The 23,747-nt window shown below is 43.3% G+C and overlaps 2 protein-coding genes across 3 annotated transcripts in view; both read left to right on the top strand.

The window, feature by feature from the left end:
- The window catches only part of LOC119464420 (isobutyryl-CoA dehydrogenase, mitochondrial-like), a 70,764-nt gene that overhangs the window by 9,396 nt on the left and 37,621 nt on the right, over positions 1-23,747 (top strand). For both annotated transcript variants that reach the window (XM_037725379.2, XM_037725380.2), the window contains exons 5-6: positions 14,810-15,024; positions 22,809-22,944. In XM_037725379.2, the coding sequence (XP_037581307.1) occupies positions 14,810-15,024; positions 22,809-22,944 (351 nt within the window). The remainder of the gene's footprint in view (positions 1-14,809; positions 15,025-22,808; positions 22,945-23,747) is intronic.
- On the top strand, positions 1,369-3,787 carry LOC119464419 (nucleolar protein 10-like). The gene has a single exon (XM_037725378.2). It carries the CDS (start codon positions 1,519-1,521, stop codon positions 3,559-3,561), a length of 2,043 nt encoding a protein of 680 aa, XP_037581306.1. The 5' UTR covers positions 1,369-1,518; the 3' UTR covers positions 3,562-3,787.

Genomic DNA, 23,747 nt, shown 5'->3' with positions numbered 1-23,747 from the left:
ACGGCGACATGTTAGATTATATGACGTGCACTACAAACAGTATAGTGCACAGTATTTACACAAGTGTGTGAACGTTATGTCCATCTACAGAGGCAACTTCATTCGAGCAAGCCTCCGAACACAACCCTCAAAAGAGCGACACCAGAAACATTTGTGGGCAATACCTGGTGAAAAAAAAGCCTGTAATGTACACGTTTCTCGACCCCCATAAGCCTCTTTGCAGAGATATCAGGCCGATTAATACGATCCCGAGTTAGTCGCCGTTATTATGCATACAGAATAAAAATTTTATTCGGCACTCATTTCAGTTAATCCTGTTTCCGGCGATTTATTCTGGAACACCCCGGTCAGGCTAGGGAAATTATGTAGAGACACTATCTACGAGTGCCTACATTTGGTTGAGATGATTTGTAAACCTTCACATGCCTAACCAAGTTTTATATTGTCATGCGCATGCAAGAGAAGAAGAAGAAGAAAAAAAAAAAAAACCCAATAAGACCATCGTTTACAGAGCACGGGCACGCAACCCGCCGGAAAAAAACGTCGATGTTCGTTGCCAATTTTGTTCGTCGGTTCTTCTTGTTGATCACAGCGAACCTAAATCTTTTTATATCCTTGAGTGATTGTAAAAAGCAATTCGCTCCTAATACGGCATTCTACACAAGCGCTCGTCGTCTTTATTACACGTTGAATAAGCTACCAGAAGAGCGGGGGAAAAAAAAAAAGAAAGAAAAAAAAAAAAAACTGAGTAGGGCTTCTAATTTCGAAAAGTTTCTTGGAAAACAATGACCGCTTATTTGTGCAATACAGCTTCAGCTTCGAGGTCGGTACAGGGTAATTTTTTTTTCCGCGTCATTCTTCGTATAACATTTTGATGCGGCAAACTACATTCACTGACGAGCAAGCAGTACAAGGTAGGGAGTTTAAAACAACACGTCGCGGCAATCGTACGGCAGACGAAGCACCGTGCATGATGAGAGACGCGACCGCAAAACACAGACACAGATACACAGGCACAATGAAGTCACTAAACTCGGAGTGTGTATATATTCTAAGCACTGTAGCTAAACTACATTTACCGACGGACAAGCGGTACAGGCCAGTTAGGGGCAAAGGACGCATCGCAGCAGGAGCAGACTCCGCGGACCATGCGGCGCGTGACGAAAGGCGCGACTGCAGCGCCGGTAGTTCCAGTGACAGCTGCTGCGGCCACGCCGGCCAGTGCCTGTGAAACTGAAGCATAGAATAAAGACCAACTTGACTGAAGTATGACCTGATTAAATCAAGCAAGCTAGGTGACTTATTTGTCACCGCCCCGTTTAAAAGGGGATGCCATTAAATCATCATCATCAAGAGAACGAGCCAAGCCACTCGCATCCTAGCCAATCCAGGCCACAATGTGGTGGAGCTTTTCGTTTTCTCTCATGCGGTTTTCATCGGATAGAAGCGCAATTTTCATTGTCGTTTGACAGTTAAAACGTTGCAATTGTCTCAGTACAGTCGCAAAAGGCGTCCGAGATGCAAGTGTCAAGCACAAACGACGTAAAGATTTACAACCTTAGCGCGGGTCGATCCCTGCCAGAATGGCTATCGGACCGCAAGAAGCGCATGCTGGCCAAGAAGAACGCGGAGATCCGGCACCGCATCGAACTCATCCAGGACTTCGAAATGCCAATCGTGAGTACCAATGTTGCCATATCGCGCGACGGCCAGTACGTAATGGCAACTGGTACGTACAAGCCACGCGTTCGCTGCTACGAAGTGTCGCAGCTGTCCATGAAGTTCGAGCGTTGCTTCGACTCCGATGTTGTCACCTTCGACATACTGAGCGATGACTACACAAAGATGGTGTTCCTTCACTGTGACCGTTACGTAGAGTTCCACGCCGCGTACGGGCGCTATCACAGGATCAGAATTCCCAAGTTTGGCCGTGACATGGCCTACCTGCCCGCCGCTTGCGAGCTGTACTTCGGCTGCGACGGACCTGAAGTGTACAGGCTCAGCTTGGACCAAGGTCGTTTCATGAACCCAATCATGACCGAGGCGGCGGCTGTCAACGTGTGTCGCGTCAACAGTTACCACAATCTCGTTTGCCTGGGGACCCAAGAAGGCAAAGTTGAAGCGTTCGATCCCAGATCGAGGTCGCGAGTGGGAACCCTCGAATGTGCTCTCAACAGTGTCACCTTGGACACGGAAGTTGAGGGAATGCCATCGGTGACCGCGCTGACATTCAAGGACGCCTTGACACTCGGCGTCGGCACTGCAACAGGTCAGATCTTGCTGTTTGACATTCGGTCCGACAAGCCATTGCTTGTGAAGGACCACCTGTACGGCTTACCCGTCAAGAAGATCGCCTTCCACTCTGACGCCGATGTTGTGATGAGCATGGACTCGAAGGTGCTTAAGCTGTGGGACCGGACTTCGGGAAAGGCGTTCACCTCAGTCACACCAGGTGTCGACTTGAACGACCTGTGCCTTGTGGGAAACTCTGGGTTGTTTTTTCTGGCGAATGAAGACAAGAAGGTGCTGTCATACTACATCCCGAGCCTCGGGCCCGCGCCACGCTGGTGCTCTTTCCTGGACAACCTGACAGAGGAGCTGGAGGAGACGCACCAGGACACTGTGTATGACGACTACAAATTTGTCACACAGAGGGAGCTGGAGAATCTGGGCTTGGGCCACCTTGTGGGCACAAACCTGCTCCGAGCATACATGCACGGCTACTTCCTGGACATGAGGCTTTACCACAAGGCAAAAGCACTGGTGCAACCCTTTGCATACGATGAGTACCGCAAGAAAAAGATCAGAGACACAGTTGAGGCAGCAAGGAAGAATCGTGTCGAGAGCAAGCTCAAATTGCCAACAGTCAACAAGGAACTGGCAAAGAAACTTCAAGAAGCAGCTGCAGCCGAGGCTACGGCAACTTCAAAGAAGGCTAAGAAGGCTCCAAAGACGGCCCTCTTGGAGGACACGCGGTTCAAAGCAATATTTGAAAACCCAGACTTTGAAGTTGACCCTGCCAGTGAGGAATACAGATTGTTGAACCCACTCGTGAAGAGTCTGGAAAAACGGCAAAAGAAAAAAGTGGATGAAGCCGAGCTGCAAGGCAATGGCATCATGGACTTGCTCAATCCAGTCGAACAGAATGGCAGCTCAAGTGAAGAGGAGAGCTCAGACGATGACAGAACATGGACCAAAGAAGTCAAGAAACAACACCGGATGATGAAGCACGAAGCAAAATCGACAGCAGAGGGTCCTAAGATGTACGAACTGAAGAGTGGCGTTGAACTCCATGGAGTCCTTTGTGGAAGAGGGGAAAATGTAGACACTGTGAAAAAGCAGCAGAAGGCAGCGCAGAAGCTGACGCTTGCTCAGAGATTGGACAGAAATAGCACAGGTGCAGCAGTGGGTGCCGGTGGGAATAAGATGATGACGTTTGAGTTGAGGAAAACAAAAGTTGAGCGAGACAGGGAAGAGAAAGTGAAGGCGCACATGGTTGAGCGGAGAAACGCTAGGCGCTCAGCAAAAGGGTTGAAAATGAGTAAGACGGGACTGCCTTAACTTATGCCATTGCCTATACTTGTAAATAATAAAGCTTCACTCTTACATCATCCACACTTGCCACTGGAAGGGCTAGAAACTAGCTTGTCCGGCTTTCAACCAGGTGAACTATCAAAGTGCACAATTTCATGATTTATCCTAATTGGCCAGGTAGGTCATGTGTGCACACTGAATAAATATGAATGGAAGCAAGTGGTGAGTGATGCTTGTTCCCATCTGTCTTCTGTGCTTATTCACCTATGACACTGCCTTGTAACATATGAAAAATCTAAGGCTGTAAATTTAGTGGCTAGATATCTGCATTTCGTTATTTCCTATTTGGTGAGGTAAAAAATTATTGTACCGTCTTACTTAAACATTATGGCTGCAACATGTAATTGTGCTGTTTTAACTACTTGACCACAACACTAATTGTTTCCCCTGCTTTAAGGTGGTAAGGTCTGAATTCCAACACTTGTTTCAAGCAGGAATCCATTTAGGGAAAAAAGCAATCGCATATGTTCTTTTGAGCACTAACAGTGAAATTATTGTGAATGCGGGTAGATACTGGGCTTGTTGATGTGGCATAATTCGCTTTACAGCATGGAAAATGGAGGCAGAGGAAATGACACACTTCGCTGAATTTCAACGAGTTTAATGCATTGATAGCAGTGTCTTGTACATACGGTTGGGAAATTGATCTATTAATTTCCTGTTAATACTTTAATTGGTTGGGGCCTCAGGCAAGCATTGGGCCCTCGCTTTGCTTGCTCAGCAGGGAGTAAGGGACCAACAGACTGAGCTGTTCAAGTTGAAAATGCCCATGCGTGCTGCACTTCAAGCCAGCAGACACAAAATCCAATGCCATCTGAGTGCCTTTTTGGTGCAGCTTAATAAGCAAAGCAACATTCCTCTACTAGAAAATGTTCAGATTCATTGATAAAAATGTGATCATCTGGGTTGTTGCGCAGCTCCACTTGTAAAGACTTCAACATGCTACACGGAATAAAACTTGACAGTCAGTGTCGTGTATCATTTGCTCTGTGCATTAGTCCTGTGTTTTCCCTTATTTGGTTGGAGTCATTCTCAAAGTCCTAATAAATTTCCCCAACCAGACAGGTTCTCCAACCAGACAGTTGGAATGTTTAGCTTCAAGTGAAATTTTGAATGGTGTTTTCACTGGTTGATCTGGAGTGGCTGCTGAAATCGTGGAGCAAGCACTTGGAACTTTATCAACCCAAATCGGTCAGTGGGGAGGAAAAATTTTTTCTGGGTTATTATACAATCTGCAGCAGAGCAGAAATGCTCTGTGGGCGATTATACCAGAAATTGTGCGCATGTCACGCAAACTGGTTTTGATAATGGTGCCAAACTTCTGCTCTGTATGTTTCTATGGCAACTGAAGTTGCCGTTCCGTCGCTGGCACAATGTTGCTTGCTGTTTTTACACGATGAAAGTGACGTATGCTTCTCGTCCTATTTCCGTGCACACACAATGAACATTGGAAAGGACTGACTTTTACGCATGGGGCACCCGCTCATAATAAGCTGCAATTCTTAGGTATTTCTTTACATATTTTATTTACAATACTGCCGCTCTCGATCGAGAGCATAACAGGTGAGCATATTGAGCATACATCGTACAATAAACATGAGAATATATCTATATAAGTATACACATATATACATAAGCATGTGCAATTGCAACATACATATTCAACACATTTGCACGTGTGATGTGCAACACTTTGTACAATAACGTACATGACTGAAAAATGTTCGCTGAGTAGTAGTATACTTAATTTGAACATAAAACAAAGAAGCATACAATAAAATTTAACATACATGCAAAAGAAAAAAAAATACAAGGAAAGAAAAGAAAGGCAGTCAAGTGATTAAAAAATCCTTCATGATGTGGCAGTCAGCATGTTGAAATGCTTAAGTATGCTGGTTGTCAATTTAAAGTTAATGCTTCTATATTCGTACAGAGCTCAGACAGAGGGTTAGTGCTTGTTATATCGCGATCTAATTGGTTCCATTTCCATATTGCAGATGGAAAAAGTAAGTGTTTAAATGTGTCGACCTCATGGGAATATTCTACCAATGTATGCAGATACTTATGTTAGCTTTCACGTGACTGTGAATAAGTGACACATTTAGACTGGTAAATTTGATAACTATTATGAAGAATTTGAAAAACAAATATTGGGCCTGTCTCGCTCTCGCTTCTAAAGTCTGAAGGCCAAAGGCAACCAGCAACTTAGTAGGGGAATCAATACGTTTGTATTTGTTGTGAATAAGCCTAACAGCCTTACGTTGAACATTTTCTAGTATTTTAATGTTTGTCTTCAAATGCGGAAACCATACTGTATTTTCGACTTCGTACTCTAGAACAAGTCTCGCGAAGGTCGTGTAGCCTAGGAGTTTGGTGGACAGAGGTGATAGTCTTGGGCATCGTTTAAAGTACTAGAACAGTTTGTGCAGTGCAGTGATGAGAGTGTCCCATTTCAAATCAGATGTTAATGTAATACCTAAATATTTGTGTGCCCTTACTTTTGGTAGGGGTTGGTCATTAATAAGGTAAGTATAGTGAGTGGGTTCTTTTCTTCTTGAGACGGTCATGGGGGTTTTGTCATGTTAACTGACATCTGCCAATTATTTTATTTCATTTGCACCTACTACTGCAGTGAGCTGAGTAATGGTTGAAAAACCGCTGTGAAAACCATGTTGATTAGGTGATGGGTAGTGTATTGTTTCTAGGAAATTAGTGATATCTGAAAGATCAGGCCGAGGTGCGGGCTACACAATTCCGCATAACTTTTGAGGAAAATTTTAGGAATGTCACCAGGCCTGTTAGCCATTTTGGTATCTAGCTTTAGGAGAAGGTTAAGAATTATGGCGTCAGTGATGTCCAAGATCAATAGTTGCATTAGTAGGCGTTCAGAGGGGGGGGGGGGGGGGGGTAAAAAGCCATCATCTTCCTTAAATACCGAGTGAAAGGAATAGTTAAATTACTTTGCTCTAGTGATGTTTTCTTCTGGCGAGGGCTTGGGCGCAGAGGACGTGCTCACGTGAAAATATCTCCAGAATCTTTGTGCATTGCTGGTAAGAAAGTTTGGAAGGGGTACCTTAAAGTATTGTTTAGCACTTGTCTTTTATTTTCTTTCAAGTCTTCCACAGCAATAACTAGTTTTGAATTGTTCGTTGGGTCACGAGCACTAGTTTTAATTGTACTGTGTAATCTTTTAACTTGTCATTTCGCGTGGATGACTTCTCGAGTTATCCATTGGTTATCTGACCTGGGTCGTTTACACTTAAGAGGTATGAAGTTATTGATGCAATGAAGTACAATGCTTTTAAAATAGAGCCATAGAGTGTTAACAGTTGTAGATGCTTCTAAAGCCATTTCAGAAAGCGGTAACTCGTACACAAGATAGGGCGATATGTTACAGTCAACAGCTTTTGCAGAGTTAGGCATTTTTGCTTCAGGTGATAATGTTTTTAATGTGCTATGTAATGGTAGCAGACATAGTGGTATTGGGCGATCTGATGTACCCTCAGTAATATGAGCCTGGCTGTGACTTGCAGAAAAATGAATGCTAAGAAATATCAAGCCTAGAATATTTGCTGTGGAACCTTGTATGCATGTAGGCTACAATACAACCTATTGAAGGTTGAAGTTAAGCGTGAGGTCAGCTAGCACATTCAAGGCAAATGATGCATTGTAGCCCAGTTAAAGTCTGGAAGGTTAAAGTCTCCCATGAGGATGGCTCGAGAGTTACGCGCATGTTGCTGCATGATTTCCTGAAGGGCTTCTGTGCGCTCATGAAATGTGGATGGACTCTGGTAAATACATCCGGTGATAATTGGATTACCATTGCACACAATCTTGCACAATACTGCTTCAGCATCCTCAACCTTTTGGCAGGAACACAAAAGGAAGGCATTCTTTTCTTAGTAGGGTCATGCCCTGGGGGGGGGCCTCAACTTGATCAGTCTTTTCTAATCACTGAGTAGTTTGACGGTGCGACTTACTGGCTATGTATGCAGATGTGGGCCATGTATCAGTCATGTCAGAATCGTGGTCAAGTAAAATATCTTCATACTCCTGACATTTATATTCATGAGTGTTAGTTATTTTAATGCACGTTGCTGTGACTCACTAGCCTGCCTATCCCTTTGTAGTTTTTTTTGTAATGGCACTTTATCGTTCTTTTTGTCACACCAGGCGTATGGCCGATTGCTGATGTACAGTTTATGGAACGCGAGGAACACTTTCTCATGTTTCTCGCGGTTTCCTTTCGTGCTATCCCAAAGCTTCTTTCTGATTTCTTGCACTTTTCGTGAAAAGTCCTCCCCTATAGACCAGCCTGTATTTTTCAATTTCTAACCTCTCTTTAAGATATCTTTTTTTTTTTTTTTTTTTTGTAGCGAGTTTACCAGCTTAAATATAACAGGCCTTGCCTTGTTTCTTCAAGCTTTGCCTAAGCGGTGGATGCGTCCAGTAGTTACTGCTTCCAAACCAAGCATGTGCTGGACAATTTTTCGCTTAACTGTATCTACCAGTACCTCATTAGTTTCCCCTTCAACTTCAAGAATGCCATAGGCAATCAAATTTGACCTCCTACTACGATTCTCTATGTCGTCAATTCTTTTTTCAAGTGTTTCAATCATGCGATTCATACTAATAACCTGATTTTCCCAAGCATCAAGTTTTCTCTCCATTATTGTTAACGCGTCCAATTTGGTTTCTATATCAACTAGTCGCTTTTCCTTAATGCCCTTGATATCTGCTGCAATTACCTTGAGTTCCCCAGCGACCTGCACAAGGTCTGGTCCTGGTTTGGTTTCAGTGTCCTCTCCAAGGCAAGAGCAGGCCCCCCAGATACAATGGCGTCACAATCACAAAGCAAAATGACCGCGAGCATGCCAGCACTGCCAAAAATGCATTGCTCGTGCGAATGCATGTACCATATCGTTTCCCCACCTGCACAATGTAGGCGAATGGGTGAATTGTGGTCTTTATGCTGGTAGTGCTGCCATGCCCAGTGGCAGCAACATAATTATATTAACTTGACTTTGCCACAGATCATGTTTGCTAGTGTTACTAACCAAGCGCAAAGAAAGGTTTGCTGTTGTATGAATCGGTGCATACCAAACTTGTAAAACATGCTATTGCCACGATGTGCCTCGAGTCGGCTCTCAAAAAGTTGTGTGGTCAGAAGATGAGCGATAACTTGTGTACTCAGATTGGTAGGCCCGTAGAAGCTGGTTTTTCTCGCTCTGTGATTGTTGTAACTGAATTCCTGCTGCAAAACCTTAAGGACTTGAAATTGGCAAAAGCCAACAGTGGTGAAGCGGCCAAGGGTATTGCCTTATGGGCGCTGATTGTTGCACCGGATGGTGAATTGTGCCATTGGTGTGATAAACCAAATTCCTGTTACTTGCGGAAAGGTCGACATAGTACAAACTGGACATTGCATTAATGATAGGGCGAGGGAATATTTCCAGAATATAAAGAGCAAGGAAAAAAACTAATTTAGCTGAGCACTGTAACACGTGCATTTGCGATCCCCAACTTGTTGAGATAAAGATTCTCAGTAAAAGTATAAACACAAATGCACAGCTGATTGTGTCAGTGATCCACCCATCAACCTGTACAATATAGGGAAAGCATTTCTTGATGTGCACATGTAGATACTGTTGTGATAGTCCTGTTTTCACGCATGTTCTGTTTGTTCCATGTACACCCTGCATATTTAGCGGCCCATGCCAGTGAATAAACTGTGCGAGTTTAACACTTGCTCTTCATACCTTCCCATGTGATTGTGTCTCCTTTGCACTACCTTCTGTTACAAGCACTCTTACCGTTCCCTCAGAACTGCAGTACATTCAGAAGGCCTTGGTGTCGTCTCTGATAACAATACCCACACTGCTGCACTCTGTAGCCTCCTTACATAAACCCTATTGTGAAAGAGTAAACACCATCCAGCTGCTGCTGGCAGTGACTGGCTGGCATTAACTATTTTTGCAATCGGGTGCGCATTATGTTAGCCGATCTCTTCACCGGTTCTTCTTTGAAGAACAACTTGAACTAGTATAAGAAAGCAGCCAGTACACCGATACGAGGAATGTCTGCTGACAGTGCTATTGGATCTTGGACTGCATGAACAAAACTCTGTTCACGTCACAGTATTGGCCAGAAGCAGATCCGTTATGTAAAACGAGTTATGGTTAGTGGACCACACAGGAATGTTAAGACCAATTCATTCAAATATATCCTGTGTGCCAATAATGCCATACTGACTTTTACAAAACCAAAGCATCATGTTTTAACCTCGCAGTGGCTAGTTACTCCATTTTGCACTTCTTCAGTAATGTATAACATAATAAAAACACCGACCTAGGTGTTTATCAATATATAAATGCAATCAGTGACTCACAGATGCTCTCTGCCTGAACAGAGACTAGCAGTGTTTCAATGCAGATTGACACAGCTTGTGAGCTAACATTAATTCTTTAAGCCTTTCTGCATGTATTGTACACCCATGCTATTTTTAATACTAAAGAAGCATTGACTGGCAAGTCAGTCGGTGTTTATGCTGGAGAAAAGTGGCAAGATAGGTGATAGTACATATGTCTACCAAGCATGTCCTTGTGCAAGTACAGAAGCCTCTTTACATTTGTGTTCCTTATCACCTTCCACTTCCATTCTGGAACACCGCCAATAAATGAAAGTGCCACATGGTGGAGTTGGTGTAACGTTTATTGACGCATTCCTTGCATGCTCCTTCAGCTCAGAGTTGGGTTTGGAAATGGTGTAGTCTTTATATTTTTGTTAGGTGCACTGAGGAATGCAGAGAAGAGCCTGACAAAAAGCATCTGCAATGTTTTGTGCATGGATATATATGCTTGCCCATAGCACCACTGGGCTCCATCACATACAGGGACATGCGTGTTTCTCTTAAAATCGTAGAAAAAGACTTTTGCACTTACTGCTGCTGGTGTTCTTGCTAAAATTTTGCAACAAGATTGTCTTTTATGGTTCTCCAAATTGTTCAGTATGACACTTGCCTCGTTTCTTTGCTTTCCTCTGTGCCTCTCGGGTGTGGCGCCGAGCAGTTAATGGAAACCAATTCCAAAGGCCATGCATAGCTGTACTGCAGTTGCCGGAAGTGACATAGCTTGCAAATATCTGTCATACCGGCTATCTGGTTTAACTGGAGGGAAGTGAATCTGGTCTCGAAAACTGGTGATCCGGATTTCAAGAAACGAATATTCAGGATGTCCAGTTTAAAAAACCGCTTAGCCGGATATTCGAATATTCGGTGATGAATATTTGGTGTTTCAAAAAGGAAAGGTAAGGAGGTTAACAAGAGCAGATATTGGCTTTACATGAGTGATTGAAAAAATAACTACAAATATAAGAATACAAAAGAGAAAGAGAGGTAATTTCGGCGCAAGTACAGAAGAACAAATATCCTGCTATCCAAATACCTGGATGTTATTAACCGAATAGCCAACCAAATAACTGATCACTCTGGTTATCCGGTTTTCAAATTCAAATAACCAGTGAATAGAATAACCGGATAACTGGTTTTTCCACAAAACCGGTTTGATGTTGCTGCACGAATAGCTGCCATGTTTTAAACATCATTCACTGTAAGGAATACAGAGAAATGCAAATTCACAATTTTTTCTTGACAAACCAGGCAATTAATGATTCGGATCATAAAATGTGATCCTTGTGTGAAATTTGAGCACCTACAGAGCAGCGATAATTGCAAAATCATTTAACGCAAATAATTCTCCGAGTGCAGCCACTTCCTTGCGGGCAGGTTTAAGTGGGCCAATCCCAGTGATAGTGCAGTCTAAAATTATGTGCCACAGGGTGAACTGGGCATGTCCCACTGGGTTCAAGCTTGCTTTCAAACTTTTACCTTGCCATTAGAAATATTTTGTCTTATTTCATATGAACACTACAGCAAATAATCCCTACATAACCGTTTACTGCAAAACATAATTCATACAACTGTTCTCTACAATGCATGAATGCTTCATATTATGTAGACATCTGTACATTCAGAAGACATCAACTATAGTTATATATGGAACTATATATAACTATAGTTATATAGTTGAAGACATCAACTATAGTTAGTCTGCGAAATTTTTTTTCATGATTATAAAAGAAACACGTCTGTCCCTGTAATGCTGACTGACTTGCAAGTCGACGCTTCTGCTATGTTATGCAAAAATTACGAGGGTGCACTAAATGTTGCTCTCATAGGAAGGTGTACAACTCTGACATCTGAACCGCTGGCCTATTTGCGCTCAAATTTTTTAACATAGAGGCATGGTGGATGCAGTTTAACGCAGTGTTTGAATACATTATTTTGCCTGTTTAGTCCAGAAATATGTGGAACAGTTAGTCTTTGTGGGAGGACTGTGGATAGTGCGTAAGGAAGTGTTTCACTTTTCTGTGAGAGATTGGGCTGCTAGACTCATGCCAACATATTTGATGCAGAAAGAGACCCTCAGGCAGAGCATTTGCGGGCGTAGTGTGCCAGGCTAAACCTGCCTGTAGCAGCATCATCAGCACCACAGTATTGAAATTTTTCGCCAGAACCGACATCTTAAAAGCCCAGATAATTGTAGCACGACCTCCTCCTGGAGGCTGCAGCTGCAATACAAGCATATTTGTAAGCACGTGCCTACCAGCCCTTGCTCCTGTGTGAGGTACTAGTGCTGCTGTCACCTGCACGTCATGCTAAGTATTCTTCATCGCAAATATTTTCTGATCATAGTGCACATCACAAATCATTGCAATCATTTTGGTATACTTATATTTCAAATATTTTACTGCGATTGATTTTAGGCCCCTTTACAGCCACATTTATCCTCCATTCTTAACTCATTTCTTCATTTATTGACAAACCATTGACTACTCATCACTACATGCATGGCGCTCTTTGGCCATATCTGGCCCTTGTGCCAATAAAAAACTACACATCAATCAATCAAATCTATAGTATAGTAGATGACGTCATTTGTCATTGTAACAGCATGACGAGGTGTGTGTCATGTTTCACCCTAACATTGATAAACATAAACAATACCACTGTTCCATTTTCCTGTGCAGTATACTTTTTCTTGTGTGGCATCGTAGCATTGCAGACAACAGATTTTAATTTGTAACATCAGTCCTAGGTTTGCCTTATCAGGCATGGGTGTACTCAAGCATTTCTTGGTTCTTGCTCCAACTCTTATTGACAGTTGATGTAGCTTCAAGTTGACCTCACACTAGCATTTGGCTTTGTTTACTACCCATTTTTGTCTACCTTTCTATATGTTGGTCTGGTTCCACTTCACCGAAGATTTGTTACAGTCATTTTTGGACTCACTTAATGGTTCTCCCTCAGAGCCACTCTTCTGTGAGGCAAAGCCACTCTGTGTCTGTGCTGCTTATTACAATTTATTTGAAGCTTGGGCATTCTTTGGTCACAATATTCATGGTTTCACTGTCCTTGGAGGTTTAAAGTGTTGGCGTATGCAGATGATATTGACACCTAAAATTGTGGATACATTAGAGCAATTTGTTAGCATCTTAAATGTGTTAATGAATAACAACCACAGCTACCACCAAAAGTTCATGTCTGGGGTTTTGTTCATGGTGGTTTATACAAACTTGTTGCATTGGGATTGAATGGTGTACACAAGTGTACTGGAGAGCATTGGTTGGCAAACCAAACAGAACTGACTCAGATTCACTCACAAAATATATTTTTAGCTTATGGCTCACTCAGGCATGGATTCACAAAGACCAGACACAATCTTCCTTGCTCAGATTCAAACTCGCTAGTAATCAGACCCAGCCAGCCTCACTCGGACTCACAAAAATCTGACTCATACATGCTGACTCAGAAACCTGGAATCATATATAGGCTTAGCTGATACTTCTGGAATCGGGGATTGCTCAGACTCACGGGCTCAGGCTCACTTGACAGATATTGCAGGTTCACTACTCATCAAAATCAGAATGACCGGCTCACAGTGAAACTCAGTTAAGTATGATTCTACAATTGGCAAGTTGCATTGGCCTGGCTGCAGGTGGGACTGATCTGTATGTACGAGAACAGTACTGTAATTGTTTCAACAATAGGGAGTTTTAGAACCATAACTTGCATAAAAAACAAGTTGGGCAAGTTAACAGTGTGAAACGAATGAATAACAATAGACTCAGACAACATGGGTGGTTCTGTTTTCAAGGGTTCTGTTTTGAAATAAGAACTAAACAACTTGTGAAATAGTCGAGGTATGCCATATGCATAAAAAATTCTTCCCCGTGTGTAAGCCAAATGTATATCTTGTACAACAAAGGAGTACAATTCTTGAGTGGCACGGTTTGCTGATGTGTCCTGTATATCTTTGTATGCAACATATCCCTTTGTATGTGTGCGTATATCTCGTCAGTAATAAAACATTAAGTTGCGAGTCAGTGCCTGTGTTTTATAAGCCTACTGTCCTTCATTCATTTTGTGCTTTGATTTCCGCTTTGCATACCCAAAAGCCAAACTCCATTGTACGCCTTTTGCATTCTTTTGTATGCCTGGCTGATAGGTTCCCCTACCTTTAGGCCCAATATTTCTAAAGCTCTTCTGAATCAGCTTGGTGAAACTTTCATATTGTCTTTGAGTGCCAATCTATGTAGGTAATCTTTTCAGATTGGTCAATGCAGGTGGGCTCAGCTTAGTGCATGTGTGGCAAATAATTACTTTCATTGTGATCCTTTTCATCTCGTAATCAGAGCATTTGTGCGGTTCAACTGGGTTTTATTTAGGTAAAGGGGTCTCAGGAAATTTCCCTCACAACCTTGTCTGTGATTGTTTATGGACAGTGTCTATTTTTCAGTTCACTTTTAAAATAGCAACGTGTTTTCAAATAAATATTTCCTCTTTGGGCCATGAAAATATTTACAGGAATTGATACAGTACATATGTTTTTCCAGCTTTACCGTGCAACATACTTAAACCTGCCAGGATATGACATATACTTACTTCTGTACGTAAAATGCTTTGATCAGCTACATTAACAGCAGGGCCTTTTGAGACAGTAGCTGCCCAAGTCCGATTCGCATCTTCTGTCATGTTGCTGCTGGCATGGTTGTGAGCGCACTTAAAAGATTTAATCCCATTCCTCACTCAGTTTGTTACAGGGCTCCATGCTTGAACAGAAGCCATAGCAGAAATAATGGCGGTTGAATTGCGCAGGCAGTGGCAGTGATGCTGCCTCACTGGTCACCACAGCCAAGAGGGACGGGGATGACTACATCTTGAATGGCACCAAGGCGTTTGTCAGTGGCTCAGGCGCAAGCCACGTATACGTAGTGATGTGCCGAACCGGCGGCTCAGGTCCAAAAGGCATCTCGACAGTTGTCGTCGAGAAAGGCACACCAGGCCTGAGCTTTGGCAAGAAAGAAAAGAAGGTTGGTGATGTTTATAGTCGTTGAAAAGTGTACAGTCATTGCATTCTACCGGTTTTAGGGGGCAAGATAAGGAACGTGCGAAGAGCAATGGAACGAAAAATGTTAGTTGTAACATTAAAAGACAGGAAGAGAGCGGTGTGGATCAGAGAGCAAACGAGGATAGTTGATGTTCTAGTTGACAATAAGAGAAAAAAATGAAGCTGGGCAGGCCATGTAATGCGCAAGGCAGATAACCGGTGAATCATTATAGTTACAGAATGGGTGCCAAGAGAAGGGAAGCACAGTCGAGGACGGCAGAAATGGGGTGATGAAATTTGTAGGCGCAAGTTGTAACCGGCAGTGCAAGACAGGGGTAATTGGAAATCGTTGGGAGATCCTTCGTCCTGCAGTGGACATAAAGATAGGCTGCTGCAGAAGATGGTGATGTTTATAGCATTGCATGGCTCTTCATTTCAAGTTGGCAAAAAGAGGTCTGCACATATGTATAAATATAGTCAGTGGTTGACTCGGAACAACACATTGCATGTTACAAGCTGTGGTTAAATATCCTTTAAAGTGGCATGCAATTCTCACCATTTAGTACGCACCTCACAATAAACAACCACACTTAGCAACATTACACAGCATATACAGTTATGCTGCTGTTAAAGGTAATACCTGTCTAGCATTTCAAGACTGGTTATTGATCTCTTTTAATTTTATCTAGTACAGGTCTGCCTAATTTGTCTCATGAAGTACTCTTTCTTATAAAGTAATGTTTTATTTGAGTTAAGCTAGTTCGATTCTAATTAGGTGTTTCCTTTAAGAGTGCAGAGTATCGTATTTGCTGGTCTATAAGTCACACCTCCCTCAAAACGGCAGTTTTTTCGAAAAAAAAAGAATGTTTATAAGTCGCACCAGTGTATAAGACTCACCTGTTCGTTCGGTAAGCAACTTTAAAAAATGAGTGATGTTTCACTTCGTGAACGCGGGCCACGCGCAAGCGTATGGGTGCCATTCCTATATAATTGCGATAGCAATGATACAGTGGCTAGAATATGGGAAGTGTGATTACCGCCCGGCGGCTCCTATGGCAACCACCGTCGCCGCCTTGTGATGCATCCGCCGGGGGGCGCTCGCACTCGTTTATACGTCGAGCTGCGCGCCCGATACGAATTGGTCTGTGAGTCTCTCCCGCTTGCTGTTGGCAATTCTCGTGCGAAGTAATGTTTCGTGCGGTGCCAAGTGCTCAGGAATGAGCCGCCATCAAAGTCACTGTTTAGTGCCTGTCTGGCAGTGCCTGCACGACTGTTTACAAATCGTGCAAAAAGAAGTTGTCGCTCTTCGGGGTACCGTAAGACGAGGAGACGTACCGAAAGTGGCAGCGCAACATACCTCGGGTGGACAAGCCACTCGAACGAAATGCCGCTTTGTGCGAACTGCATTTCGATCCGCAGTTTCTGACGCGTCACTTTGAACACATCATCAGTGGCGAGCTGGTGCGCCTGGAAAGGAGCAGGTCATTGCTACAGTCGGATGCGATACTGACGATCTTTCCAAATGTCCCCAAGTACATCTCCAAGCCAGTGCCTAAGAAAAGGAATGCGAAAGAAAGGTTGGACCCACAGTTTGCACCTCCACAAAAAAAAAAAAAAAAAAAAAAAATTAAAAAAAAATAAAATAAAAATCGCGAACCCACGCTTGCCGCCAACTCTGGATTACCAAAATGTGATCGTGCCGTCCAATCAGTGGGGTAAGCACGTTTTTTTTTCTGAAACTTCCCTTTTTGTCGCATATGCTGTCTGTCTACTGGGGCCAATCATTAGCTTGCTTCACGCCCAAAAGCTTGTGCTGTTTTGTGGCGGGGACAGCATGATCGAACACCAAGTATTTGTACGTGGTGTCGAGCTCTCACTTGATGAGCACTACGATCCTCCATCCCTCCAAGAGGCTGTTGACAGCATTCAGCTCTGTTCTGGCGCTGCGCGGTTGGTGGAGTTCCCTCATGCGCGCAGCTTCAACATGACAAGCTGGTATGAAAGCCTCTACCCCATGAAGTGCAAGGGGCTTGTAAGTGGCCCTGAGAAGTGCTGCATCGCCTCCAAGTACCTCAGAAGGCTACTGCTCAACCAGAGGTGTCGTGCTAGGCAGCTAAAGCGTAAAAAAAATTATGCCAGGAAGCTAAAGGCAAGGACCCAAGCTACGGTGCGCCGCCTAAGAGCCAAAGCAAAAAGCTTGGACGAGGCTCTCACGCAGCAAAAACAGGCAAATCACGCGATTGAAGAAATTGCACTGAAGAAGATCGAGAAGCTAACACCCAAACAGAAGGCAGCAATCATGCAGTGCTTTGAAGCTGCAAAAATTATCAATAATTGCACCATATTTCGCTTATAACATACCAGTTTTCAAGAAATCTTGCAAACGTGAAAATATTGAGCGAGCCAAGGCAACTTTTATGTAACATAATCATCGGTGCAAGCCAATTAAGGGCAGTTACCTATATTTAAGTGAAATCCAATTGCATCTTTCTTTAATGAACAACTCGGACTAAATTCATCTTTGCAACCAAGAACAGTTGTTTTCGTTCAAGCGTGCGTTTATAGACAGTAATTTGGCACGTAAAATAAGACCGCAGTGAAGCAAAACTCGAGGCGTGTCTGCGCGGCCTCCGAGGTAAACATGCAAAGACGGCCTAGATCTAGCAAGCAAATGACGTGTTGTACGCGAATTTATAGGGCGCATATGTCGCTATAATGTTGCTGCGATCTTCGCGAACACGAGTGGCTGAGCAAGATGTGCCATTTGAGGCAAAGAAAAGGAAATTCGCATCGCGAATCGGGGCGCTTATCCGGCTAGTCGATCGTCGGGCCTGGTCAGGCGACGTGAATACAAGCGTCAGCGCCGCCTTGCGGCTGCATCTGAAACGTGCACGCGAGCGGCGGGGCCTTCGTCACACTTCCCTATTCTAGCCACTGAAGCAATGATATGGACTTCTGCCATCATGGTCGCCGCGATGTTCCATATAAAGTCCAAAAGTCCAAGGGCGATAACGTCGTCCTGGAGCGCCGCATGCTGTTTGTACAAGTGAAAGCGTGCAACGGTGTGCCGAATCGTGCACAATGGAGGAAAGCGGGAAGACAGTACGGAAGGGAGGGGGGGTGGATTGTACTCCGGTAGCAACTGCGTAGTTTGCGCAGCGGCGTGCGCCGTATCCTGAAAGCGGTCTGCAGAGACGACAAATGCGGGGTCGGTCGACTCGCAGTCGGCCTGCCGCCACTTGCGTTGCTGCTCCGTCCTGCTCGCATGGCGCTCGGCAACTTGATCACGTGAAGAACCCGGTGCCTCCATAGCGCGCACACAACCCGTTGCAGCTGCCAGAGGAGGTCAACCCAGCGCACTTCGCATGGCCATAGCATCCAATCCGATTTTGACGGCAATCTTTTCTAGAAAAAAAAAAAAAAAAAACGTGTATAAGTCACACCATTATATAAGACGCACTGCCTAAAAATGTTTTTTAAATGCCGCGACTTATACATTGGAAAATACGGCACTACATCCCACCTCCTGGCTTACAGGAGTTCCTGCCCCACTGCCTTGATGTTTAAACTGAAGATATCCCAAAGCAAGAGCAGCAGTTGAGTAGGCTGATATTGGACCAAGTTTGTTCAGTGCTTCACTTTGCATCTTTTGACAAATGGAGCTTGTATTGGCTCCCCCAATAAAACGCAGGCAAAATTAATGCGACACTATGCAATGTCCAGGAACAACACAGAAGTGACTCTTTCTGGAAATGAGTTAGCAAATAATGGTTTGTAATGGAATAGATCAAAAAATCATTAATTGCCTGATAGCATTCCAGTCATTTTATGCACCGAGTTAGTCCAATATCAGCCTACAGTGCTTTACTTTGCACCTTCGGACATGTATTTTTCCAGCCAGACGGATCGTAGGCAAACTTTCAATTTCATCAAGTTACATGTATGGGAAGATCATGGTGTGGGTCTATATTTAATGTGAAAGAACATACAATAGAGAGACTGTTTCAGCAGCAAATATGCATGCGAAGAAAATGTAAGCAGTCAAAAGGCCTTCTGAAACATCACAGAACTGTTTATGCACATCAAAGGCATTATAAAACATTACTAAGCATTGTAATTAATACAAAGCTTTAGCTCCGGCCCAACTCCGATGCTGCCTACTCAAATACATGTAAAATGCAGAAACGCTTTTCTGAGATAACCACTGGGCCGATTTTAATGCAATTTGTTGCACTTGGGAGAGAAAGGTAAATTCTAGTGAATGTTGGAAGCGCAATTTCGATTTAGGTCCTGAATTATTTAAAAGAAATTTTCAAAAATTGGCAAAATTGAAAAAATAAAAGCGCAAAGTTTACTAATTCATAGCTTGGCACGAAGAACAGGTATTGCAGTTCTGTAAACTGCGTCCGTTAGAGCATCCGAAGCAGACAAATTTGATAGGCCAATTTATATCTTACGTGAATTTATTACATAGCTTACAAAGGTTTTGCAAAAGTTCTACTCACATATTAGTAGTTTATTTTAGAGCAATCTATAATGTATCAATTTTGTACGCTTTTGATGTACTATTAGGTGCAATTTACAGAATTATGAGAATTATGATATCGTTTTTCATTGCTGAGTTAGGGTAGTAAACTTGATAGTTTCATTTTCTGAACATTTGCGATTTCTGTGGATCTTTATTAAAAAAATTTACGACCTAAATCAAAAGTTTGCCACCAACAGTCACAAGATTATAACTTTTCCTTTTAAATGCAACAAACCTCTTCAGATTTGGTGCACTGGTTGCCAAGAAAAACAATTTCTCCTTTCCCATGTATTTAGATTGGAGCCCCCAAGCTAAAGCTTCCTCTTAAGTAACGAAAATTGCTGCTGGTCAGCTCGATATTGCACTGACTTGGCCCAATCACCTTGGAGCGGTGTCTTTGAAGGCTGCAGCTGCAGTTTGCGGTTTCACAATGTTGTGTTCAGGAGGCATTAGATGTCTGTGCCGCACTTAGCTTTCGCGCATGTAGAGGGTATGGGAGAAGTAGCTGAAGACAAAACCCTCTTCAACACCTCGCATCAATAATTGTGTTGTTGAGTATTGTTGTATGGAAGTAAATATATAGTGTTATGTATAGGTACTTTCATAGAGTTTGCATAGTTGCATAGCGTCCACCAGCCTTGCCAATACAAATCATTCGGGAGCAGCATGAAGACAAGTGCAGATTTGTTTTTCTGGGTTGCTGATGTTTTGCTCTGTGTTAAATTAATTTATTTTCTTGTTATACATCATGTTTAAGGTCTTGCTGTTTGTGCAGCTTACATTTTACAGCATTTTGTCTTTTCATGCTTGTAATAGTCATATAAGGGCTGACAGTAATGATTAACAAGTCAGGAAGGGAAGGTATGTTACTTGCTAAAAAGACTTGCTCGCTTGTCCACCCTCCCACTTCTTTTGCATTACGGAGGCACTGAGGGCCGCCCTGGTGTGGACACAAAGCCTGTTGACAGGATCTTTCCCAATTTAATACTAGAGGATTATCTTGAGGAGCACAACTCCTTATAAACAAGGCAAGAGCAGGGTACGCCGTGACAGACGACATCATCGCCTTATGGCAACAGCATTGCAATGACCCCCCGACTGCTTGCGGTCACCTCCACAAGTGAAATGTTATGCATGCTCAATGGAGGTGAACCCATATGTCCATCATCTCATGTGGGAACCTTCTGCCTCTCTGCAGATTAATATGGGTGTATATATATATATATATATATATATATATATATATATATATATATACTCAGGATACACATTAAAATAAAACCTTTGTTGAAAGTTAGCGCTTGTCCTGTCTTGACTTGTCCCTCATCCTTACTGCGCTATGGTATTTGTATTACGATGAATAACCAACATGCCCAAGCCTATTCCCTTCTGAACGTTAAGGACTCATGACGGGATCCGGGATATGTACCGGCCTAAGGAGGTGACATCATTTGAGGACTGGATATGACAATGAGCTAACAAGAAAGAGACACTTAAATCATTGTGGAGCTTTACTCGCAAAACTTCCATAGTGAGCCATACTTAGTTTCCTTCCCCTTACCCACTTCCACAAATAGGCCTACAGCCATCACTTAAATGCATAAATTCTTCTCTCTTCTCTCTCTCTGTTATACTGTTACTTGTATGTGCTGTCTCTTTGTTAATTTCTATAACTTCACCTGTTTCAAAGACCAAAGTTTTACTGCTTGTTTACCGTATTTTCCTGTGTGTAAATAATGTTTTTTTTTTCAGAATTTTTCGTCGGTGCGTCTTATAGAACAGTGCGATTTATATACATTTTTTTTTTCAAGAAAACTGCCGTCAAAATCGGATTGGAAGCTGTGGCCACACGAAGCATGCTGGGTTGACCTTCTCTGGCAGTTGCTATGGGTTGTGTGTGCGCTATGGAGGTACCGGGTTCTCGTGATCGAGTTGCCGAGCGCCGTGCGAGAAGGACGGAGCCGCAACCCAAGCAGCAGCAGGCCGACCGCAAGTTGACCGACCCCGAAGTCGTATCTGCAGATAGCTTTCAAGATATGGCGTGCGCTGCGCAAACTACGCAGTTGCTACCAGAGTACAAGCAAAACTCCCCCCCCCCCCCCTCTCTTCCTTCCGCGCTGCCTTCCCACTTTCCTCCCTTGTGCGCGATTTGGCTCACCGTCGCACGCTTTCACTTGCGCATACAGCATACGGCACGCGGGGACGATGTTATTGCCCTTGGACTTTATAGGAACATCGTGGCGACCATGACAGAAGAAACGCGTCTGGAGTGTATATCATTGCTATCGCAATTATATAGGAATAGCACCCATACGCTTGCGTGTGACCCGCATTCACGAAGTGAAACATCACTGGAATTTTTTTAAATTGTTTACCGAATAAACAGGTGCATCTTAATCACTGGATCGACTTCTATATATATATTTTTTTTTTGCGGAAGAACTGCTGTTTTGACGGGGGTGCAAATTATACAAAGGTGTGACTTATAGACTGGAAAATACGGTATACTATTATACACCAAGCTTCAAGGCACTATATATTGTTTTTCATAGTACTTCTCTGTGTTGTGTGTGTGGTTTGCGCTGCGCTTCCAACATGTACAGTGCAGCCCAATATTGTAGGGAACACCGAATTACTGTTTGGCTACTAATTGAAATTGAATTTCATCTGAATTATGGCATGAAGGCATACAGACTATTCTTAATGCAAAGATGTCAGCCTGGTGCGTTTTATCAGCCATTTCTTTCCCTCTATAAAGTAGAAGTATCTGTTATATTTGCTTTATTACTAGCTAGGCGTTAAATTCTAGATTGGGCCATACTGTATGCTTATGGCTGCTCCTATGCACAGCTTAGAGGCCTCTTAAAGCTATGTGGGCTTTGCTGTCACACTCAGTTGTGGCTGCATATGCTTTATTCGTTAACTTCATTCCTACCTTGCATGCGTAAGTATTCACACAGAGGTCTGTTAGTGCTCAGTCAGCATCAGCTGAACATGTGGTTCCATCCTCTTAGTTGTCATAGCAGCCATGTCATTTCAGTACAGTGCAAACTATTCGATTGCCAGGAAGGTGCATGCACTATCTTTCTGGCTTTTGGTAATGTGGTCCAGTATTTCTACACACTCATCAAACCTCTTGTTGAAGCAGTGTGGCCATTTATAGGCCTGCCTTTCCTCACACACTGTGCGTCTTCAGTCAAAGTTTGGAGGCGCTCATTCTCTATGCCTTTCTGTCATAGCTTGGGTGGAACACACAGCCAACACGGGCAGTGATCTTCGAGGACTGCCGAGTGCCTGTCTCCAACCGGCTTGGCGAGGAAGGCCAGGGCTTCTCCTTTGCCATGCTGGGACTCAACGGCGGACGCGTCAATATCGGTGCACCATTCATTTCTTCTGTTACAACAAGGAATATAGGGCTGCTAGATTGAGACCTTTAAAAGGGCTTCTTAATACATTTTAGAAATAATGTCTGGTATTAGAATGCAATGCATCGGAAACCTCCTGCAATTAGCATTAGTTTATTAGTGGGCCTTGTGTGAAAATGTTACCCGCAATTCTTAAGTGTGGCAGTTTGGCCACATTGGTATTCTATAAGGAAGGATAAAGAAGCATAAAAGGACAAAGAAAAAAGAACGGTGCAGGTCCCACGCACAGTGGGAATCAATGTTATGTGTAGCATATTGCAGTCAGCTGGCTATGCAGCATCATTTGGGGTTTCGCAAAGCGTTACCAGGTTGACCAGTGTGTTTGTGTAAATCCATTATTGGTGTGTGTGACGTGAGCACAGTGAAATAGAATTAACGCGAGTGCATGATGACAGCAGCAAGATGACGATGACTGTAACAACGATTGCGTGATTTCTACAATGATCGATAACATAGAGGTGTGAGAGGGGTAAGAAAAAGAGAAACTACATGTTCATGGATGGCAGCACGTAGTATCACTTAGAGAACACAAACGGGTGACTTGACGGGAAAACTGTTGCACAACCTGAAGCACATGACCTTCTATAGTCATTCGGACTGGTGGTGTGGTGCACTGCTCTGCTTGGCCGAGCATGATGATGGTGCCATAGTGGAATTTGGTGCAGCGTTCTCATACTCAGACACTATGCGCACCAGGAAAGAGCAGGCCTCAATGTTTGATGGCTTTGAAAGCCTGGTACGAGCTTCAGAAGA

This window comes from Dermacentor silvarum, chromosome 9 (assembly GCF_013339745.2).
Source record: "Dermacentor silvarum isolate Dsil-2018 chromosome 9, BIME_Dsil_1.4, whole genome shotgun sequence".
Lineage (NCBI taxonomy): Eukaryota > Metazoa > Arthropoda > Arachnida > Ixodida > Ixodidae > Dermacentor > Dermacentor silvarum.
Note: the sequence above shows the minus strand (reverse complement) of the source record. Positions and strands in the feature narration are given on the sequence as shown.